The 21,886-nt window shown below is 40.8% G+C and overlaps 1 protein-coding gene across 1 annotated transcript in view; it reads right to left on the bottom strand.

Moving 5' to 3' along the window:
• IGF2R (insulin like growth factor 2 receptor) overlaps nucleotides 1-21,886 on the bottom strand; it is an 89,803-nt gene that overhangs the window by 14,583 nt on the left and 53,334 nt on the right. The window contains exons 26-40 of the mRNA XM_073337840.1: nucleotides 21,521-21,608; nucleotides 18,428-18,640; nucleotides 17,429-17,559; nucleotides 15,844-15,941; nucleotides 14,462-14,598; nucleotides 13,456-13,646; nucleotides 12,603-12,729; nucleotides 11,930-12,055; nucleotides 8,584-8,846; nucleotides 7,253-7,465; nucleotides 6,024-6,173; nucleotides 2,311-2,472; nucleotides 1,428-1,632; nucleotides 802-948; nucleotides 5-239 (exon numbers count right to left, since the gene is read on the bottom strand). Coding sequence (XP_073193941.1) covers nucleotides 5-239; nucleotides 802-948; nucleotides 1,428-1,632; nucleotides 2,311-2,472; nucleotides 6,024-6,173; nucleotides 7,253-7,465; nucleotides 8,584-8,846; nucleotides 11,930-12,055; nucleotides 12,603-12,729; nucleotides 13,456-13,646; nucleotides 14,462-14,598; nucleotides 15,844-15,941; nucleotides 17,429-17,559; nucleotides 18,428-18,640; nucleotides 21,521-21,608 — 2,486 coding nt within the window. The remainder of the gene's footprint in view (nucleotides 1-4; nucleotides 240-801; nucleotides 949-1,427; nucleotides 1,633-2,310; nucleotides 2,473-6,023; nucleotides 6,174-7,252; nucleotides 7,466-8,583; nucleotides 8,847-11,929; nucleotides 12,056-12,602; nucleotides 12,730-13,455; nucleotides 13,647-14,461; nucleotides 14,599-15,843; nucleotides 15,942-17,428; nucleotides 17,560-18,427; nucleotides 18,641-21,520; nucleotides 21,609-21,886) is intronic.

Raw genomic sequence — 21,886 nt, 5'->3', positions numbered from 1 at the left:
TCACGCAATCCCGTTGTAATTAAAAAGCCATGATCCTGTCAGTGAGGAGAGCACTCTTAAATCATAGGTTTTGTGCTTTTGGATGAACTTGCACTCCATCTTCTTTGGAGGACAAAGAAACTGTGTTTTCCATTCAAAGGTCACAGCACAGCCAAGTGTCTCGCTCAGGAGCTGAGGGTTCCCATTCCCAGCATTGTCATCGCACTTGAAAATAATAGTAGCTTCTCGATTCCCAGTTGCTATGTGGAGATACATTAATGGAGAGAAAAAACTCTTCAGGGGTTGTAACGTATGTGTGGACTGTGCAGTGTAATAATTATGACTCTAGACAGTAGTGGAGAACTGTTCTAAATCAAGCATAGCTTCTCATTAAAGAAATATGAACTTTTGTTTCTATCTCACCTATGTTAAATTCACATAATAGGCAGAACACAATCATTTTGATGTACCATTACTTTAGTTCATTAGGCTGATTAAAAAAAATATATATATAGTCTTTACTTTATCTCCAGCTTAATGGGAAAATCAACTATTAGGTAAAATAGTTTTCACCATTTTTTGGCATTAGGGTTTTTGTTTTTTTAAATTGCACACTGTTGTCTCATGTTACAGTTTCTCATCATAAAGGACTTTTACCCACACATCAAAAGTACTGGAGAGGAGGGAGGGAAAACGACACACACACAAAATGATCCTTGTACTGCAAGAGTCATGTAAAAAGAGCCTTGGTTTAAACTGAGAATCAGGCTCAATAGACACACCCATCATTTCATATCTCCAGTAAATGAAGTTCTTACTAACCATTTCCACAAAATCCCCCTTTTCCATCTTTGTCATAGTCCTTAGTTGTGGCACACCATCGCCGTTTTTCTTCGTCCACAATACAGTCCTCATAGCTCTGGCCTTTGTATTTGAAGGGGAATACGCAAAGCTCACCTTTTTCAGTCACTGTAAATGGAGGTGACACCCCTTGAGACATATGCTCTGTAGTTGCCATGTGTAATGCCAGGCAATAAATCAACAGCAGTTTATAATTCGAGATTTTGTACTCGGTTCTGTTTTAAAAATCCATCAGCCCAGCATTCAGGCACAAATACAGAAACATCACGTCTAAATGCAATCAGATGACCTTGCAAAGAGATACACAGTTTAACTTTCTGGGCAAACAGCTAGGGCCTTCATGGAGCCATTTCAAACTGACATATATAGCAAAGGCTGTATTGAACATAGGTAAATAACTTCATTTCAGAGGTCAGTAATAGAGCATAATGTTTTATGTTTTTAAGATAATTAATTATACAAGAGCCAGGATTACATCCTCCTATTGCTAAACTGTTTTTTCCTGGCAGTTTTTCAGCTGCTCCATGTCCTAATGGGACCAGACCATTTTTTATGTAAATTACCTACAGCCAGTTACAGGGTCTCACCTGGAGGGCACCGATCACCCCCGGTATACTGCAGAATGACAGTTTCGTCCTGATGCCTGTAATCCATTTTCATTTCCTTTAGGGTTCCAAATGAAGTGACACTATTTTCAGAGACCAGGCACACTGCCCCATCTCTGCATTTTCCCCGGGGCACATCTGCTTCAGCACACACCCCAACATGGTAACTGTTGGATCCAGAAGATACCTGTAGGCATCCACAAGAGAACCGTATGTCACGAAGATAACACACTCTAGAGCCCAACAGTCAATACTCTGAGAATTACCCACGTCCTTTATATACTTGAAGTCTTTGAAAAGTTTAGACGACAGGGATTGGACATTATTTTACAGAAAATCGTTTCAAGACCATAGGGAAGAAATACACCCTACAATTTAAAATTTTATTGTACTGAGCCACATTAATAGGTCAGCCTTGCAAAACTCAATATTACTGTAGCACCCAGGAGGTTTTATGAAAGTTGATTGGCCTGTTAACAAACATCCATTTTTTAAACATTACAATGCCTAATAACGGAAAAGTTAACGGTGCTTCCTCACTGGAGGGGCGGGGGAGGGGGGGAATATCCCAGACAAGTAGAATTTCGCATGTCTAGTAATAAGCATTTTATGAGAGAAGGACTAGAGCTACTAGTACATAGTTTTGTCTCCTGGCACCATAGGGGCTGCCGCCTGGAACAGCACCATAAACTTAACGCTAGTGGCTCTTGGAGATGGCACAAAAAAGTAATGCACACGCCTCTTCATCTCAATTTCCTCAGTTCACATGACTTATTCAAATGATTACTACTGCTTTGGTTTCCACGCAGGCTATTCCCCCCCACTTCCGATAACAACAATAGCCCCAACACTGTGTCAATGTTACCTTATATGAGCGTCCAGAAAGGCTGGACAAGTTAAAAGTGTAGTTTAACTGCTCATCAGTCACAGAGCAGCCCAGCATGTCCACTTTATCCGGACACACTAGAGGAGTACCCCACTCGAACACGAAACTGCAGTCAGATTTTCGTATCATGTTTGGCTTGCCCTGTTACAAAACACAGCAAAAGCATTACAATGAACTCTGTGTGGGTTTAATTATTTCTAGTTATCTTTGGGGGGAGGGAGGGAGGGAGGGAGGGGAGCAGGAGGAGAGAAGACTCCTGATGGCAGGGCTGTTTTTATTAACTCCTTGGCTCAGGACTACCACCAGTACAAAATGGTAAGATGTCAGTCACCAGCAACAAATTATTCCATCATAACACCCATTTTCATGCCTTTCTAGAGCTCTGTGGAAGACAGAAATGCTGTTTTGCAAAGTATTTTGAGATTCCAAATTTTGGCTTTGTTTCATATCAGAACAAAAACTGAAAGTTTGAAAATTCTCCAAAGGAAAATTCAGGGTGTTTTTTTAGAGTTTGACTTTTGTTTTATATTCTTCTTCGATTCCTATCAGTCACTTCAACAGCAACAATAGGGCTGAATGAAGTCTTTCCACCACTTTCTGTTGTGTACTAGCTTCACAACTTCGTTCAGAACCTCTGTTCTACACCATTCTTCACAATATCTATCCAGCATCTTCTTGGTTCCTTGCACTCTGGTGTGGATAGCTGTGCATTGCATCCTTTCCGGGTCTCTCTTTAACTTGCGTCCAAATCATTATAGTTGTTTTTCTTGACTCGTCTGTAACAGCGTTATTTCATTTTCTCATATTCTTATCTTCTTGCCCTAATCATTTTTTGTTTGTTTGTTTTCCACTGCCTTGAACCTCTCAGTATTTCCCTCAGCCAGTTCATTTCTGTAGTCAAAATCTTTCATTCATCAGCCTTCCTCATACTCCAGCATTTCAACCTGTACAGCAGTATCGGCATGATAGTGGTCTCATGTACATGGATTTTTGTATTTATTGAAATGTCTTTAGCCTTCCAGATCTTGTAGAGAGTTTTCTGAACTCTGTAGTAGCAAGTCTGATTCTTCATTTTATGGCATCTTCACAATTCCCATTTTTCAGTACTAGTCCTCCAAGGCACACACATGTTCCCACTTGTTCCAGTTCTGTGTCTCCGAGTTTGATCTTTACCACTTCCTCTTGTCTTCTGATTGCCATAACTTGTTTTATAATTCTAATACATTAGATATAATAAATAAAGAGTTTAAGAGAAAGTAGTTCCAAAAAAAAAAATTGAAATGTTCTGATAATGCTGAAATGTCCCATTTTGACATTTTTGGAACTTTTCATTTTTGGTCCTAAACAAAATTTTGGAGGAAGACAGTTACAAAAAAGCATTTTGACAGAAAAATATCTCCACCAATATTTTTCTGACCAGCTTTAGTCTTTATTAGGGCTGTCAAGTGATTAAAAAATTAATCGCGATTAATTGCACTGTTAAACAATAGAATACCATTTATTTTAAATAATTTTTGGATGTTTACTACATTTTCAAATATATTAATTTCAATTACACAGAATACAAAGTGTACAGTGCTCACTTTATATTTGTTTATTACAAATATTGTACTGTAAAAATAGAATTTTTCAATTCACCTCATACGAGTACTGCAGTGAAATCTCTTTATCATGAAAGTGGAACTTACAAATGTAGAATTATGTACAAAAAACCTTGCATTCAAAAATAAAACAAACAATGTAAAACTTTAGAGCGTACAAGTCCACTCAGTCCTACTTCTTGGTCAGCCAATCACTCAGACAAACAAGGTTGGTTACAATTTGCAGGAGATAATGCTGCCTGCTTCTTGTTTACAGTGTCACCTGAAAGTGAGAACAGGCGTTTGGATGGCACTGTTGTAGCTGGGGTCGCAAGTTATTTATTTGCCAGATGCACTAAAAATTCATATGTCCCTTCATGCTTCAACCACCATTCCAGAGGACATGCTTCCATGCTGATGATGGGTTCTGTTTGATAACAATCCAAAGCAGTGCAGAGACCTGATGCATGATCATTTTCATCACTTAAGTCAGATGCCACAAGCAGAAGGTTATTTTCTTTTTGGTGGTTTGGATTCTGTAGTTTCCGCATCAGAGTGTTGCTCTTTTAAGACTTCTGAAAGTATGCTCCACACCTCGTCCATCTCGGATTTTGGGTGGCACTTCAGATTCTTAAATCTTGGGTCGAGCGCTGTAGCTATTTTTAGAAATTCACATCGGTACCTTTTGCATTTTGTCAAATATGCTGTGAAAGCGTTCTTAAAAAAACAAACATGTGCTGGGTCATCATCCAAGACTGCTATAACATGAGATATATGCAGAATGAGGGTAAAACAGAGCAGGAGACGTACAATTCTCCCCCAAAGAGTACAGTCACAAATTTAATTGACGCATTACTTTTTTTTTTTTTTTTTTTAAAAACAAGCATCATCAGCATGTCCTCTGGAATGGTGGCCAAAGCATGGACGGGGCATACAAATGTTTAGCATAAAACACCTTGCAATGCTGGCTACAAAAGTGCGATGCGAACGCCTGTTCTCACTTTCAGGTGACACTGTAAATAAGAAGCAGGCAGCAGTATTGCCAATCAATGCAAAGAAACTGGTTTGTCTTAACGATTGGCAGAATAAGAAGTAGGACTGAGTGACTTGTAGGCTCTGAAATTTTACACTGTTTTGTTTTTCAGGCCAAAAAAATCCGCATTTGTAAGCTACTTTCATAATAAAGAGATTGCACTTCAGAACTTGTATGAGGTGAATTGAAAAATACTGTCTTTTGTTTAGCATTTTTACAGTGCATATATTTGTAAACAAAATATAAAGTGAGCAGTGTGCACTTTGTATTCTGTGTTGTAGTTGAAATCAATATTGAAAATGTAGAAAAACATCCAAAAATATTTAATAAATTTCAATTGGTATTCTATTGTTATAAATGTGATTAATCGCAATTAATTTATTTTTAGTTAATCGCATGAGTTAACTATGATTGACAGCCCTAGTATTAATATAAAAATGTGTATTTTTAAATGTAACTGAACACCTATATTAGAAGAACATTTAAGATGTATTACATTTCCTGTCCTGAGTGCCTAACCAGACAGCTTTAACATTTCATAACAAAGTATCTTTGGTCTTTAAATTGGGGAAAATGGCACACAGGGTACAAAGGAAACATTCAAATAAATTCTAACGTTTTCCTCCAAGAGGCAAAAATTCCACTCCTTCCTTCTGGTACAGGGCTAAGGCTGATCAGAGACAGTATTAAGAGGAAGTTTAAAATGTTAACAATAAGCTACCACTAAACTAATTAACTCAGCAAAGTCTCAGATAGCTTGCAACTTGCGTAATTTGCCGCCTGCCTAAAAATATGTATCTTAATATAACTGAAGAAAGGACTAATTTTCTTTCAGGCCATAAAATGTGAGCTCTCTTCTGAAGCAAAACATACTTGCTGTCTTTTCATGAAGTGCTTTTTTCCCCTCCCCTTCTTACTAGTTTTGGTTGGAGTTTAAAATAGAAATTCACTACGGAAGAGCAAAGTTTACACTATCTCATTGGTTACTTCGCATTTTGCGATACACTTCATATTGTTCCTTTTCCTACACTAAACAAATATGTATTTTCACTGTAAAATATATAAAAAAGAGTTCTTACCAGATTTGTTCCTCTTTTACAGTGGAATACAATAAGAGAGTTGTAGTTTAACATTTTGTCTCCTTCACAAGGAGTTGTACTGTTAAAAGTGATATAAACTTCATTTACAGCGGGATTTATTTTTGGAGGTTCAGTGATGCGACCAATATCCTAAATGAGCAAAAACATTGATTAATGACAGCACATTAAATACTACAGCCCCAGTTTTCAGACGAGCCAAGTAGCTGCATCTTCCATTGACTTACATGAGAACAGAGGTACTGAGCACCTCTGAAAATCATGCCCTATAACAATTGCTCTCCTTGGATGTACTTTGATTAGATCTTAAAAACAGAAGATAACCACTCACTATGTTAAATGGGTAAGCTTGAAAAAAATAGCACATAATAAACCAACAAAATTTCACATCTTGTGTGCAAGATGTGTCGTTAGGCCAAGAAAGAGTGCTGTTTTCAAAGTAACAAACGGGTTTCTTATAAGCCATCATGGAAGCATCCAAAGTCTCAAGTAAAGAAATTTTGTCATTTAAAATACTAGCTTCATTTGCTCACAGCCTTTACTGACTCTTGATGCACATTTTTGTAAGTTAATCTTCACTAAGATTCAGCAAGAGAAAAACTTCAACATCCCTAGCAACCTCCCTTATGGTGGGGAGTTACCATCACCTTCAAATCTGATTTCACCTTCAACTGTTGCTTTGCAAACCATGATATCTGGTAGTCAAGTGTTTGAAGGTAATTCACCTGTAGTTACATTTCACTACACACTGGGACACATACCGCTTCATATTTAGGACACACTATTAATTTTATGGCTAGCATCTTTTCTCCACCATATACAGGCGGTTACTTAAAAGCTTTCTACTCACCAATCCGAACACCTAGTAGGTACTGCTAAATATAAACCACGAATGAGACATGTTTGGCTAACGTTTTGGGTCTATCCCAGTGTGAGCTGTCGGTATATATCACAGGAGACAGAAGTCTGCAATGCCAGTGGATCTTTCCAACTCAGAGGATAGCCATGGGGACATAAGACGTGGACACAGTTTGGGGAGAAGTGACAAATGATGTGATGGGGCAGGATTTTGCAGATGTAGTTTTAATCAACCTTTCCCCCAAAACTCATAATCAGACCAGTTTCATTGGGGTAAGAGGTGTTCTTCAAAGAAGTTTTCTGAGTTACAGAATCTCAAAATATTTCAGTGCTGATAGTTACACCATACTTACTATGGGGGGTCCATTAACAGGAACCATGCAGACAGCAGCTCCAGGTGGGCAGTTGACATCTGTGATTGGATTCAGAGGCTCACAGATGTTAATATAGAAATCTGGAGTGAGGTCAGTTAAATCATCATCATCAAATGCCTCATAATAACCAGTTCGATGAATCAGAGGGGAGAGGTCAATAACTGAGCTGCCATTCATCACGGAGCATTTCACCTGTTAGAAAACAAATGTGATGCCTTTATGGGAACGGTTTATTATGCAATGATACTTCCTTTTCTCCCTCTGGCCAGAATTAATTTCAAGTGGGATTAAATTTCAAATTCAGTTTGGAGAGTCTCTGAGTAAAACTGCACTTGTTACTCTTTGCTTAGCTACTGACAGTAATCTACATAATTTATATTTGTTAGAGGAAATGGGATTTTATTATTTAATGTTTATGACTTAGGGCCCAGGTTTGCCACTAAGAAAAAGAGAAATGAAGCATTGGTGTGTAATTTCTTAGTGAAGATAGCCATAAAAATGTCTCAAAGGGTCAGCAAACTCAGCAGCAATCTCAAAATCAGTCCTGGAAGTACACTTCAAGTACAGTATTTAAGCCATTTAATTCCAATGGAGTAATTTTTTCTTCATTGTACAATCGAGTACACTTGTTCTCGTCGTGTTTATACTTTCAGGCACCAAGAGAATCAGAGTTTCTATGTTTCTCAAATCATATGAATGTTTTGGGGTTTTGAATGGTAGCTAGGAAAAAAGCAACAACTGCAAAATGGGTCAGATTCATGGACTTCTAAGGCCAGAAGGGACCATTATGATCATCTAACCTGATCTGCGTAACAAGCCACAGAGCCTCACCGTGAAATTCCTGCAACAGGCCCATAACTTCTATTTCAGCTATGGCATATCTTTCAAGACAAAGATGCTCAATAGTGAAATGAGTTAGCTTAGAAGCTATCAAAGTGTGTCACATTAACTCAGAGGTTAACATCTGAAAATGCCTTTTCTGTTCTTGTTAAGAGTACTCTCAGATTGGTCAATAAGCACCAAAACTAGAAATCCTTTGCTTACAAGTACTACCTGGTAGCAGACTCGTACCTTTTACTGTAAGCACAAATTATACTCTCTGCACTTATTGCTAAAAAGACACTTCTGCTATGAACTTCTTTATAAGTTAGGGTACTACACAAGAGGAGACCTTTCCCTTGAAATGTAGAATTTTAACCACCACCACTTTTGCCACATCAGGACAATGCTAACAAGAAGCAAAATGTTTTTTCCACTGTACTGTGTCTGTGGTTTCTGTATCAAAGAGAGACGTTTGTTGATTTTCTTACCTCTGCCTCACAAGCTAAAGAAGTATGCCAAGAAAAGTAATGGGTGCATGTCCTCTCATCAAAGGACAAAAGCACAGGTTGGCTACCAGTTCCAGCATCAGACTTGCACACAAAGCTAAAATAGCTTGTGTGTTTCAATTCAGAGTTTGCAGGACAGGGATCTCCCCCAGAGTAGACAAGTTTCAACAGCTGATCCTCATAAATCAACATTTTGCTCAGTCTTCCAGCATTAATTGGCTTCTGATCACCAATGATGCAGGCACCTAAATTAAGTAAAATGGGGACAAAAGTTATTGGCTAGGAAAGAAAATGAATAATCTGATCGTGCCGTGTATTTGTATGGTAAATTACAATTGTTCCTTAAATCTTACAGTGGTCTTAAACTAGGACTAAAAGAGTTTTGAATTACTACTTTTTTCCCTAAACGAGGCTTACAATTTTTAAATTTTTCCAATTTAAAAAACCCCCTCTCAATATGGTATCAACTACTTGCACCACTATGTTTAAATAACATTTTACAAGCATAAAAATGGAGTGGTGGCTGTAGAACAGGCAAAAGTTTTAGTATAGCTACTCCTAGGGCTCACCACCCATTCCTCATCTCCCCGCAAACATTCAGAATTAGCCATTTGCTTCTTTTAAATTATAAGGGTGCAAAGAACATTAGCCACTGAAAAACTGGAAACAGACTTTTTGTCTAAGATGAAATAAGGTAGGTTACTTGTCCATTTGATGGGTGTTAAACCCTTTGGGTATTAGTATCTCTTTATATTACAGAGATCACTATAAATTACTCAAAGCAGTTAGACAGACAGACAACATTTGAAGTGATGGTGTAACTGTCCTCCTTTGTGGAATTACACATTTATCTGGCAGACTGCAAGAGCTCTGATGGGGTACTACTGTAGCCACTATAGGTCAGGATATGGAGCCACACAGAGTAGCAGAGGCCATCATACCAGACACGCTGTGATACTTAGCCATAAATGGATCCGTGAAGTGTGGACCATCAGTGTTGGTTCCCTTTTCAATTCTAGGAGAGCGGTTTTTGTCTCATCGACTAAAGATTGTTTGGGAGAGGAGAGCTCTATCTCCCCACCCCCTCCCCCATTAGAATCCCATAGTTTTCTCTCCTTTTGAAAAGATAAACACCCATTTTTTCATGGTCTGTGTGTATAAAACATCCTCACTGCATTTTCCACTTTATGCATCCGATGAAGTGAGCTGTAGCCCACGAAAGCTTATGCTCTGATAAATTGGTTAGTCTCTAAGGTGCCACAAGTCCTCCTTTTCTTTTTGCAAATACAGACTAACACGGCTGATACTCTGAAACCTACATGGTAGATAATGCCTTACCTACTACTGTAGGTGACACTTAATAGGAGAGAAGAACACTGTCAGTCTTCTGGACCAGATTAATCTGCTACATAAAGAGTTAAACATCCTCTTATTAGGTCACCACTGGAGGTTTGGTTTAGGGATGGGATTAATACCTAGTGTGGATTACATTTATACTAAATGCACTAAATTAGTCCTGGGGGAATTCTGTGCTACTGCGTGCATGCATATTTAATGTACCCTGCAGATTTCTATTTTTTCATGCAGAAAAAAAGCTTCTGCCAAAATGTTGCTGCAGTTCTGCCTTTTTCCCACCAGAGGGCGCTGTGACGATAGAACAAAGTTGCTGCTCCCGCAGCAAGGGAAGAGAGCTGCCTTCGCAGTGCTGGTCAGGAGGAGACGGGAGCTATGGCGTGCTGGGGGAGGGGGTCAGACAGGTGCTCATAAGGGCTGGGGAGGGGGTGTGCACAGACACATGAGGAAGGGCACAGAGGCAGATGTGCCTGACTGAATGGGAGAGGCTAGGTGTCAGCCAGGGTCTGCATGGGGGAAGCTCCCTAATAATCCCTCCCCGCACCTTCCAAAAAACCTGTTCCATACTTTCCCCACCCATACCCAACAGCCCTACAAGTTCACACCCAGGCTCCTCCCCAGCAATTACTTCCCTCTCCCTCAGCTCCTCTGTTTCCCCCAACTCCCCCAAGCCTTTGCACTGCTTTGGAGGGGTGCGGGAAATACAGTTCTGTATTGCCGTTTTAAATCAATTATTACTCAGAGTTCTGTATTAATATGCCTAGTAAGGAATCTATTTGTCAAAAAACATTTCCTGAATCTTTTTTGTGGTCTGTATTGTTAGACATACTTGCTGACAGATATTTTGAAATAAATGACCAAAAATAATTGAAACTGGTATGATAATATTGTGTTATTCTGACAAATAAAATATGCAGAATTTGAAAATATTGTGCGCATATTTTTTAGGCACAGAATTCCCCCAGGTGTAACTAAATGCACCGGCAGAAATGCTCTTCAATCTAATGATAGCCAATATGCCTTGTAACTGGTTTCCTAACATACAGGAACGTGCATTTATTTCCTTAAATTTGAGTGCAGTTTGAGGTTGTTGGAAGAAGGGTCACAATATATATCTAAGGGGTCTCTTACAGTTTGGCAGCACTTGTATAACTTGCATGTCAATAAAGTCTCACTGAATTGAAATGGAGTCACAGCTGCTTCTTTAATAGTTTGGCTGAATAAATGTAAATGGATTATATTGGTGACTGTTGCATGTCGCGCCACAACTTAGAACAGTTTAACGGAGTTTCTGCTGTTTATTTTTTGCAGTGTTTCTGGTCAGTTTTGCAATCAGCTGTTTATAAGCGATAGGAAGGGGGGGAAAAAGGTTTAATTTTCTTAAAGAGAAGCGGATTTCCATCTTCTGGGAACCAAACCATATCTTTTGTTCCAAGTGCCAAGTGTTTTGTTTTTTGTTTTTAAGACAGAGTGCTCAATGTCAATTCCCAAGTCTTGCCACAAGCAGAGACCCATAGAGCCTGCACATGCCCAGAGGCTGAGAACTTTGGAGAATTCCACAAAGGACTGGCCCTATTCCCTGCTTGCAGCCAGATCTACGGGTCTGTCTCCATGGTCCAGAGAGAAGGGCTTCTGTTCAGATAGAGACTGGGGAATAACCCTCACTTCTCCAAGAGGAATGTTGTCCATTTCTAACTCCATTCCTAATGTGTTACATTTCTTACGATTGTCAAGATTTTTTTTTTTAAACCAGTGAGTCCCAGCCAGGCTACCTCTATCGCCCCCACATATTAATGCATTATATTCCACTATCTCCTGCCACTTGTATGTTTTGGTGTTTAATACTGTGAGGAAAAATAGGTTTTTCTTTAAGCAAAGAGTTTCACTGACTGATCTATTGTTAGTGATGTGGCATACTATATTCAAGCACAGAAGGCAAATTCAGAAAAAAGCAAACAAAAAACAAAAAACTTACCAACCCCACTACCACATGGGCTTTTAGCTTCGTTACAAACACTTAACTTAAGTGTTCTACTTCTCTTGCTGTCATAGATAGTGTAGCCAGACTCTCTCTTTAAAGAATTTAGGTCAAAGAGATGGCCTGCAGGGAGAACAAGGAAGAATTTACTCCTTTTCCAGAATCAAAAATAAATAAAATTGAGTCAAACAATGGCTTTTTAAAGAGATGCTTAAGAATGATAGCCCAGCACTCCCCCAACTCCACAGGATGCCTACCAGTTTTGACAATTATTTGCCTTTTAAGCTACTTAAGAGGAATCCAATACTGGGATTTTCTGAGGCAACAATCTGTTCAGGGTCTGCCAGTAGCATTCATGATAGACCAAGCATCTCCAAGAGGCTGAGATGGTAGTTTCTTTACACAATATTTCTCCCACTCACCTCAAAACAGTTCCCCTTTAGAGAAGGTGAGGGGAAACAACCCTCATCTCCCAGCACCTGAGAGTTCTCATGCCACATCTGGCAGAACGAGGGCAAGCTGACCAGGGTTCAGGGACCTCCCATTCTCCTCATTCGTTGTTACTGGCAATGACAGCTAACAGAGTACAAATGCAATACAGTTTCCAGCGGCTCTAACACATCTGGAACACATTGATGCCATGAGCATAAAGTGGTCATGTGTCCCTTACCTGTAGCAGGGTTGGTTACTCTGCAGTCATTTTGCATATTTCTTTTCAGAGGACATGCAGCAGCAGTGAACCATAAGAAAGTATATTCACATTCTTCAATAGCAGTTACTAATTCTGGCTTAGACTCCTGAAACACAGAAGATTTGAAAGAGAAAAAAAAAAATCAAAGTATCTTCACACAGGCACGTCAAACATTTAAATGTGACAGACTATCCTTATAGCATTTACCACTTAGGCCAAATCCGTCTAGTCCCACTATGGTGGGAAAGCACCTGGACTCCTATATTATGTTCTGGACATTTCATACTGACAAGGCAGAAGTGGCGATGGGCAAGAGGAATGGCATGAGGAGATTTAAAGAACACAGCTTGGGGGAGTGGGCTGTGATGACTTAAAGAGGTGGGAGCCAGGTAACAATCTGTAAATACTTCTAGGGTGTGAACACAGAAGGTGGCATATATTTGTGCAACAAGATAAATTAAAAAGGAACATTTAGCTCATATATCGGGGCAGGAGGAAAGGGATTCTTCTTCAAGAAGAAAGGTTATTTCAGCTGTATAATACTTTCCCACAGCAAGTAATGGAAACTCCACTGCTGAGTATGTTTGAAAGCTAGAGAAAATGTTGGACTATGTACTATAGAGAATAACTCTGCACTAGCAGGCATATTAGACATGAAAAAGACCTTTCTGGTCAGTCACTCAAATTTTAGGAGTCTCAGATCAGGAGCTCAACTCCTTACTTAGCTCCCATAGCCAGTTCCAATCCAATTGCACAAAAGGGTTTTTGCACCACCCCCAAAGAGTGGATGCATCACAGCAAGATAAAACCCTACTGGTAGTACCATACTTACAACTCTGCTTTCATCACACTTGAGGCGTAATATTGTTGTCCTCTTGCGAATTTTGTCTGGACATGGCTCCCCGTTTATGTACTTTAGAATAGAAATGCCATTTTCCCATTGTGGTCCGTCAGCAACCTCACCTAGATTTATATATTTGGAACCATCCACTAAGCAGGCAGCCGCATCTGACGGACAAGACCCTAGACATGAGATAAACACAGAAAAATGACGTTTGCTCTCTGTGACTCCATCACCAGCTGTCCCAACAGTTTAGGATGCATGTTTACGAAACAAGGGATTCTTCCTCAAATATACCAGCAAATATAGCGGCGAAGTGCTAGGTTACCCACCAACATCACTTTAAAAGAAATGCTTAGCTTGACCGTCACTTTAAATGGCTGACCTCAGTCTCGAAAAGAACTGATTATGTTGCTTTTCAACACTTAGGTCACTTCCACTCATCGCCCAGGGCTCTTTGCTTCCTTTATACAGCTTCACCACCCACTCACAGGGTCATGCAGCGGCAAGACGGGCCAGCCACAGCTGTAGCTGCTAGAAGGGAGGTCTGCTACTGCACAGATCAGCTGCCAGAATGCCTGTCCCTAGACACCCGGCCAAGAATCTAGGATCAGCTTGATAGGGCTAGATAGAAGCAACCTCCTCAAAAGGTCACCCTCCTCCAGTGATGCTCTTGTATGTTATCTCGCCCACCCCCAAGATCTATGGTGGACTTGGAATAAAAGGAGGAAGAGCTAGATAGTAGTGAAGCAAGACTGAGGCTGTGGAGGGGTGAGGGTAAAGAGGAGAGCTGCTGGAGAACACCACCACTGGTTAGAATGAAACTGACCCTCCCCCTGCTGCCCACAAGCCACAGCTGTGCCTGTGTCTACTCTGCACCTGGTGATCTTTTGCTTTGCTGTTGGAGCAGTGGGGACAGGAGACAGGGCTGTCTCTCCTCCTGTTTTCATCCCATAACTACCAATGGCATTTAAATAGATATTTCTCTTGCTCTTACCTGCACCTGCATGTAGCACTAAGGACTGGCAGACATTAATATAGTATTTTTGTGTTGAGCCAGACATTGGAATAGCTTCCCAGTTTTCTCTACGCCGTGTCAGAGGTGAAAGATCAAATGAGTTTCCTTTGTTGTCTCTGCATTAAACAAACAGTTTTACATTTAGATGAATCAAAGCCACCTCCAAAAGCAGACCACCACGCTGGGTCAACAATTCTGCACGGATTCAGGGGAAAATGCCACATGCAGTAAGCATCTGGAAATCCTGCACCAATAATAGGTTTCTGGTTGGGATGCTGCTAATAGGTCTCACACCTCGTAGGTTTGCCAAGACCAGCCATTAGATAGGGTGGACCAGTGCTATGAGGTGTTACGGAGAATCCTCTATCTAGGTCTCTAGCTGGTGTGTCTTACTCACAGTCACAGCGATTGCCAGATTTGGGGTCAGGAAGGAGTTATCCCTGCCCGGGTCAGATGGGCTGGGGCACTGGGGATTTTTTTTCCTCCCTTCCTCTGCAGCATGGGGTGCGGTTCACGTGCTAGGACTATCTGGGTTTCTCTCACCTAATCAATTCCCTGCAATTGCAGAGGCCTCTGGCACAGGGGCACCACAGTCTCCCCTGTTCCCTGCCTGTGGCACACAGTTCAGTCTTCTGAGGATTAAATGCTTTAGTCTAACTAAAGTCTCTGGGCTTACTCTAGGTGTGTCTGGGTAGAACTTCATGAATCCGGATATACATTAATTAGATCCTCTAGTCTGAATTCTGGGCTCTTCTAGCCTTAATCTCCATGAAACTATGACCTAGAGAACTATTCAAAAATGTTTTTACTGGGAAAGTCTCACGAGTCATCTTGCTTCTAGGAGGGTCAGAGAGCACAAGCTGGTGGTCAGCTATAGTTCAGTACACAGACAGCAAACTCAAACATTAGGTTCCAGTTTCCATCATACATACCCCTCCTTTTCAATAGCTCAAAAACCCAACACCAACAGCTTCATATTATCTCTGGCCTCTCTTTCTGCTCCTTCCCCCGCTCAGTCTAACATCATCCATCTTGCCACTTCCCCCGCTCAGTCTAACAACATCCATCTTGCCACTAAACTGTTAAACCCTCCCTACTTCCCAAAAGCAGTCTATCCTATATACAAAATTAGTTCATAAGCTTAAGTTTGTTTTCCCCCATCCCAGAGAACTACATTTGCACTTGGGCATTGCTGATACATGTGACAATTTAACCTATCGCTAATTCACACTGGATCACGTTAGAGAGAAAATAATGGCTGTGATTATAGCCACTCATGCTGAATACAATGTCTCCTGAATGGGCACATGTCACCACAAGCACATCACTACCAGTTTAGGTCAGAGGGAAGCACAGCTTACTTGTAGGAGCATTCTATAGATCGGAAGGGTGGACAGGCATATGGGGTGTGCCATTCAAACAGGTAGGTGCAATCTGGAGTTTCTTTTAGAAACACTGGCTGAGAAAAACAGAACCAGAGAAGTTTATATTTCACATATCTAAATACAGCGGTGAACAAAATTTCCCCTACTTCCTTATTTGGCTTTCAAACATTAGTGCAGTTGGACAAGACACCAGAGATCTAACGTTACACAGCTGAATGCAGAGGATACCTTCACGTGTTACTAGTCCTAAAGTTGCGTACACATGACTGGAGCTCAGAAAAAAGCCATTCGTCAAGGGCATGTAAAAATGTTACCCAAAGGAGAGGGTCAAGAACGATTGGCTCTTCTAGAGGATTGTGGGGAGGGAGGAGTAGCAGAGCAGCGTAAGGGCCACTGTTTCTTTAACCAGGAAGGAAAAGGAAAATGAGGGATCAGAGTGGACAGAACTGCTAGCTTCTGCCCAGTTCCCTCCAAAATGGGAGTGGGTAAGCAGAGCAACCCCCAGAGCCACTGGTCCTTTCAGAGTATGGGCTAGGGAAAAAGGAGCAGAGGGATCAGGAGGAGGGCCACCTGCACCTTCACGGTGATACTGAGGGCTACAGAGACAGCCCTGTGAAGATGTAAATTAATTTTATTTACAAGGCAACAGATTTGGTTCATTGGGGATGGCAGAACTGGAAGTGCCGACATGGCCATAAAAAATAAAGCAGGCCTAAGCTTTGGAAAGTTGGGGCTTTTAGGAACAATGCAGTGCAGCAATATATTTCTTCCAGACTAAGAGGCTTAATCCTCAGGCAAATACTGTACATTCCAGGAAGTTATTCACACTTTGCAATGCAACTCTTCTGGATGCATTTGTTTCCAATTGATTTCAAGCACACTCTTCACAAACATCAGGCAGCCTTAGAAATGTGGAGTCAACCACAGTCAGTTGGGGCAAGATTACCATGATCAAGAGGAACATATTTCCCAGAATTCTGTACCTTCTAATAATTCACTTAAAAGGTATGTTTGTTATAAAACAAAATCTCTGTCAACGTGTAACAAAAGAATAAAAAGAAAGCCCTGTTCTTCTGTAGAACAAGCTACTCATCCTTACGCCATGTGTTTTACACTTTAAAAGTCAACTTATTCCCTTATAAAAGGAAAGATTCTTTCCCAGTCTCCCTTAAAAGCTAGTTCAGGGCTCATGATTCAGCTACTGTATTCACAGTAATTCTCTGGAAAGAGAAATGGTGCTAGAGATTTCCCTGGGGTCCCCACATCATGCCAGGCAGACATCCAGATGCCACATGAGGGTGCCTTTCATTTAGCTGCTGATGCGTTTTCTAGCTAGCCACATTATCCCACAACTCAGGAGGAGAACAAAACAATTTAACTCAGTTGGGGGGGGGGGGAAAATGGGAGGTGTTGTTAATGGAGGACTACACTTTTCTTGAAACAAGATGCATAGCTTCCCTTACACTTGTCTCCCCAGCCCTCTCATGAGGATAATTTCAGAAACTATTATTTTTTCTGTAGCTCCTGAAGACTTGTCTCAATGTACAAAACACATACTAACCTCCAGAGTGTTGTGATCACAATAAAAAAATATGGCAGTTGAGCGTTCATATATTTTGTGGCATTTCTCTCCACTGGTATAGTTGATTTTTATTAATCCATTTTCAAAAGTCAGCTTCTCAGTATACAAACCTTTTAAATTAGACAAGCAAATTACTACTTGAATCCAACTACAGAAAGTTAATCCAGTACATTTGCATAGTTATTGCCAATATTTCTGCCAGCAGGGCCACAAGGATTAAGTAAGCGACAGTAATTTAAAAAACAATACATTTCTGCCAATACTGTCTCAAATCACGACAGACAAGTTACAGGTTTCTGGTGATATTAAATTTTTTAGCTACATCGAATAATTCAATCTTCGCTTTGAAAGAAAGAAATTCTATGTAGCAAGATTGCCATAGTCGGAGGCCTTATGTGCTCTTCTGCAATGTCTTTACCATCATTGCCAGTTAGATGGCAGAATGGGCACAGGTTCTTCTTTCTACTCTGAAATCATCCTGACATTTTTCACTGAAGCCACACTCCATTTGCTAGCCCATGTAGCCACCTCATCTGCCCCTGTTCATTAGCTAATGAAGATTCATATAAAGCCGCTCCAGCAAATGCGGTGCTCTCAGTCCCTCCGAGCTCAAAGGGAGGTTTGAACTCCCAACTCGAGCTACTGATTCACTGTGGTCTGTACCCTACAGTTTTGTGGCAGTACAGGACTTATTCAAAGCTGACAACTGGATTTGGAGAATCATTGACTAGAGTCAGAAGAAGAGATGGTAAGGACTGCTTCTAGTTATACAGAAGCCATTTTAGGGAACACGGAAGTAGATGTTGCTCTTTAAATGATGTTTTACTATTTTATATTAGGATCTGCTTGGCAGTGGTTCTTTACCTCCAGGAGATGCATAGTAAAGCATGATGCCACTGAAAAGCTGCACTCACACTTCCAGAGTGATGTAGCAACCCCCTCCCAACTCCTTTTCACTAAATCCAACAACTACTATACCTGCTACTTTTCTAAGAGTCGGGTCTTGCTTCTTTACTTGGCATGACGACACATTGTTCTGATGATTTGGCTGAGGGCATGCTTCCGTTATTCTCTCACAGACTCTGAAATAGTAGTCATATTCATCTGTACTCACTTTCTTCTCCTTCCCAGAAAGAGGCCTCAGATCATACACAAAGTTGTACCTTGGATCTTTAACTTGACAGTTATCTCCTTTAAATCAAAGTTAACAGAAGGCTTAAATTGCAAATAAATTAACACAGCTAAAACACAAGTTATGTAAGATACGCTCAGAGACAGTCATACATACCCACAGCTGCAGAGTCAAACCTGTACAAAGGACAGTCCTTATTAGGCAGCCTCCTGCCCATCACTCCTAAGAGCCTTAGAATAAATTTTCCTCCAAACTTTATTGGAAGGCCACTTCAGTTAAAACAACTCATTTCTGTTGATCACGTGAGAAGCCACTTAAGAGTTTCACTCTTATTTAGCTTTTAGTGACAATTTATTAAGAGAAAAGCTCAACAATTCTTAATAACCCCTTAAAATTGTTAAATAAAAGCTTGTACTATTCACTGTTTTAAAGCAATATTCAAAAATAGACTCATGAGGCAAAATATGGCCATGGATCAAAAACAGTCTAGGAAGCAGGACAGAGTAGGATTAAATAGTCAACTTTCATCATGCCAAAAGGTTAAAAGCGGAGTGCTGCCAGGTCCAGGACCTTTACTTATTAATGATCTGCAAATGGAGAGTGAGTAGTGAGGTAGCAAGGAGGAGAGCAGTTTTGGATGGGCAGCTTACCCCATTTCTGTCTAGTGTAGAGCTCTTAAACCACTCTCTAAGCATCAGGTGGCAATACTGGAGTAAGACTACCTCAGGTCTGATCTGCAGTGGCAATTCCTATGTTCAGCTGCCATAATGTACATTTACATATTTTATCTGTCTATCACAACTTTACTTAAATGGAAGAGCTAGAGAGTAGTTGTGGGTTAAACTGTAACTTGAAGAGCCAAACCCTCAGCTGGTGTAAGTCAGTACATCTTCACTGCCTTCAATGGATGGAACTACACTGATTTACAACAGCTAAGGTTCTGGTGCCACATTTTAAACAGATTTTAATCAAACCAAGACACCTGTGTGTTGAGAATCACCACTGTGTATTTTGAGCTATTCCCTCCACACACCACCAAGCTTACTAGGTCCCAAATAAAGGTAATTCTAATGGGATTGGCCTTTGCAGCAGTACTGATCCTACAGCATTATCAAGAGTAACAATAATGGCTCAGAGTACTTTTATAACAAAAGTTCTGAATTTTGCTGATACATCATTGACAATTTAAACAGAGAAAAAACTAAGAATTCAGGATCACAATGGCACACAAGTTACCAGAAAGCTTCTATGGAAGGCTGGGCATTTAACATTAGAGCTTGAAATAAAAAAAAAAAAAAAAAAATGTACCCAACCCCTACCAGCATGAGGGCTAAGTTTAGGAGTCTGGGTCAGACACCTGTGCTGCCACACCCTACCCTAGGGTTACACTTTGTAACTTTCATGAAGCACAGAGTATGATAAAAGTCCACAACTTGTTTGTCATCACAGGTCAGTGGATTTTTCAGATACTAAAAGCTCTCTCTTCATAACCAAGATGAGCCTTTCGTGCTCTGAGATTTTGTATATGAAGGTCCTCAAAGAATCAATCCTGAAGCACTTACATGAAAGGAAAGTGATCAGGAACAGTCAGCATGTATTCACCAAGGGAAGGTCATGCCTGACTAATCTAATCGCCTTCTATGATGAGATTACTGGTTGTGTGGATGAAGGGAAAGCAGTGGATGTATTGTATCTTGACTTTAGCAAAGCTTTTGACATGGTCTCCCACAGTATTCTTATCAACAAGTTAAAGAAGTATGGGCTGGATGAATGCACTATAAGGTGGGTAGAAAGTTGGCTAGATTGTCGGGCTCAACGGGTAGTGATCAATGGCTCCACATCTAGTTGGCAGCCGGTGTCAAGTGGAGTGCCCCAAGGGTCAGTCCTGGGGCCGGTTTTGTTCAATATCTTCATAAATGATCTGGAGGAGGATGGTGTGGATTGCACTCTCAGCAAGTTTGCGGAAGATACTAAACTGGGAGGAGTGGTAGATACGCTGGAGGGCAGGGATAGGATACAGAAGGACCTAGACAAATTGGAGGATTGGGCCAAAAGAAATCTGATGAGGTTCAATAAGGATAAGTGCAGGGTCCTGCACTTAGGACGGAAGAACCCAATGCACAGCTACAGACTAGGGACCGAATGGCTAGGCAGCAGTTCTGCAGAAAAGGACCTAGGGGTGACAGTGGACGAGAAGCTGGATATGAGTCAGCAGTGTGCCCTTGTTGCCAAGAAGGCCAATGGCATTTTGGGATGTATAAGTAGGGGCATAGCGAGCAGATCGAGGGACGTGATTGTCCCCCTCTACTCGACATTGGTGAGGCCTCATCTGGAGTACTGTGTCCAGTTTTGGGCCCCACACTACAAGAAGGATGTGGATAAATTGGAGAGAGTCCAGCGAAGGGCAACAAAAATGATTAGGGGTCTGGAACACACGATTTATGAGGAGAGGCTGAGGGAACTGGGATTGTTTAGTCTGCAGAAGAGAAGAATGAGGGGGGATTTGATAGCTGCTTTCAACTACCTGAGAGGTAGTTCCAGAGAGGATGGTTGTAGACTATTCTCAGTGGTGGAAGAGGACAGAACAAGGAGTAATGGTCTCAAGTTGCAGTGGGGGAGGTTTAGGTTGGATATTAGGAAAAACTTTTTCACTAGGAGGGTGGTGAAACACTGGAATGCGTTGCCTAGGGAGGTGGTGGAATCTCCTTCCTTAGAAGTTAAGGTCAGGCTTGACAAAGCCCTGGCTGGGATGATTTAATTGGGGATGGGTCCTGCTTTTGAGCAGGGGGTTGGACTAGATGACCTCCTGAGGTCCCTTCCAACCCTGATATTCTATGAATTACACAAGTATTTTCACAAAAGCATTGTGTACAAAACTGTTGTAATATTAAAGAACAAGATCAAATTTCATATTTAATTCCAGTTTAGAGACTTTTTACCTTCTGCTTTGTGGACAGGACAGGCTGCCAGGGTTCTCCATATAAACACAAATTCACAATCATCCTCATGCTGAAACACAGGTGACCCCTACAACACAAACACATGGGGAATAATCACCAGTTCTAATATTTAAGGTTTCTCTTTCTAGGTAAGCAGGGAGAGGGGAGAAGATAAATGCATTTTATAAACAAACAAACTCAAAGTGTATTTCTAAGTCATGGAGATTGAATTCAAGCAGACTCATCTAATGCCTGTACTTTTAACCCTATAAATCAGGTTCCTGAACAAAGCCACTGTTATTGAGTAATAATGGGGAGTCTAGTATTGCACAGCATAAAACTTTATTCAGTAAAGGCCGATGAAAA

Source organism: Lepidochelys kempii, chromosome 3, assembly GCF_965140265.1.
Source record: "Lepidochelys kempii isolate rLepKem1 chromosome 3, rLepKem1.hap2, whole genome shotgun sequence".
NCBI classification, from domain to species: Eukaryota; Metazoa; Chordata; order Testudines; family Cheloniidae; genus Lepidochelys; species Lepidochelys kempii.
This window is presented reverse-complemented; position numbering and strand designations above follow the sequence as displayed.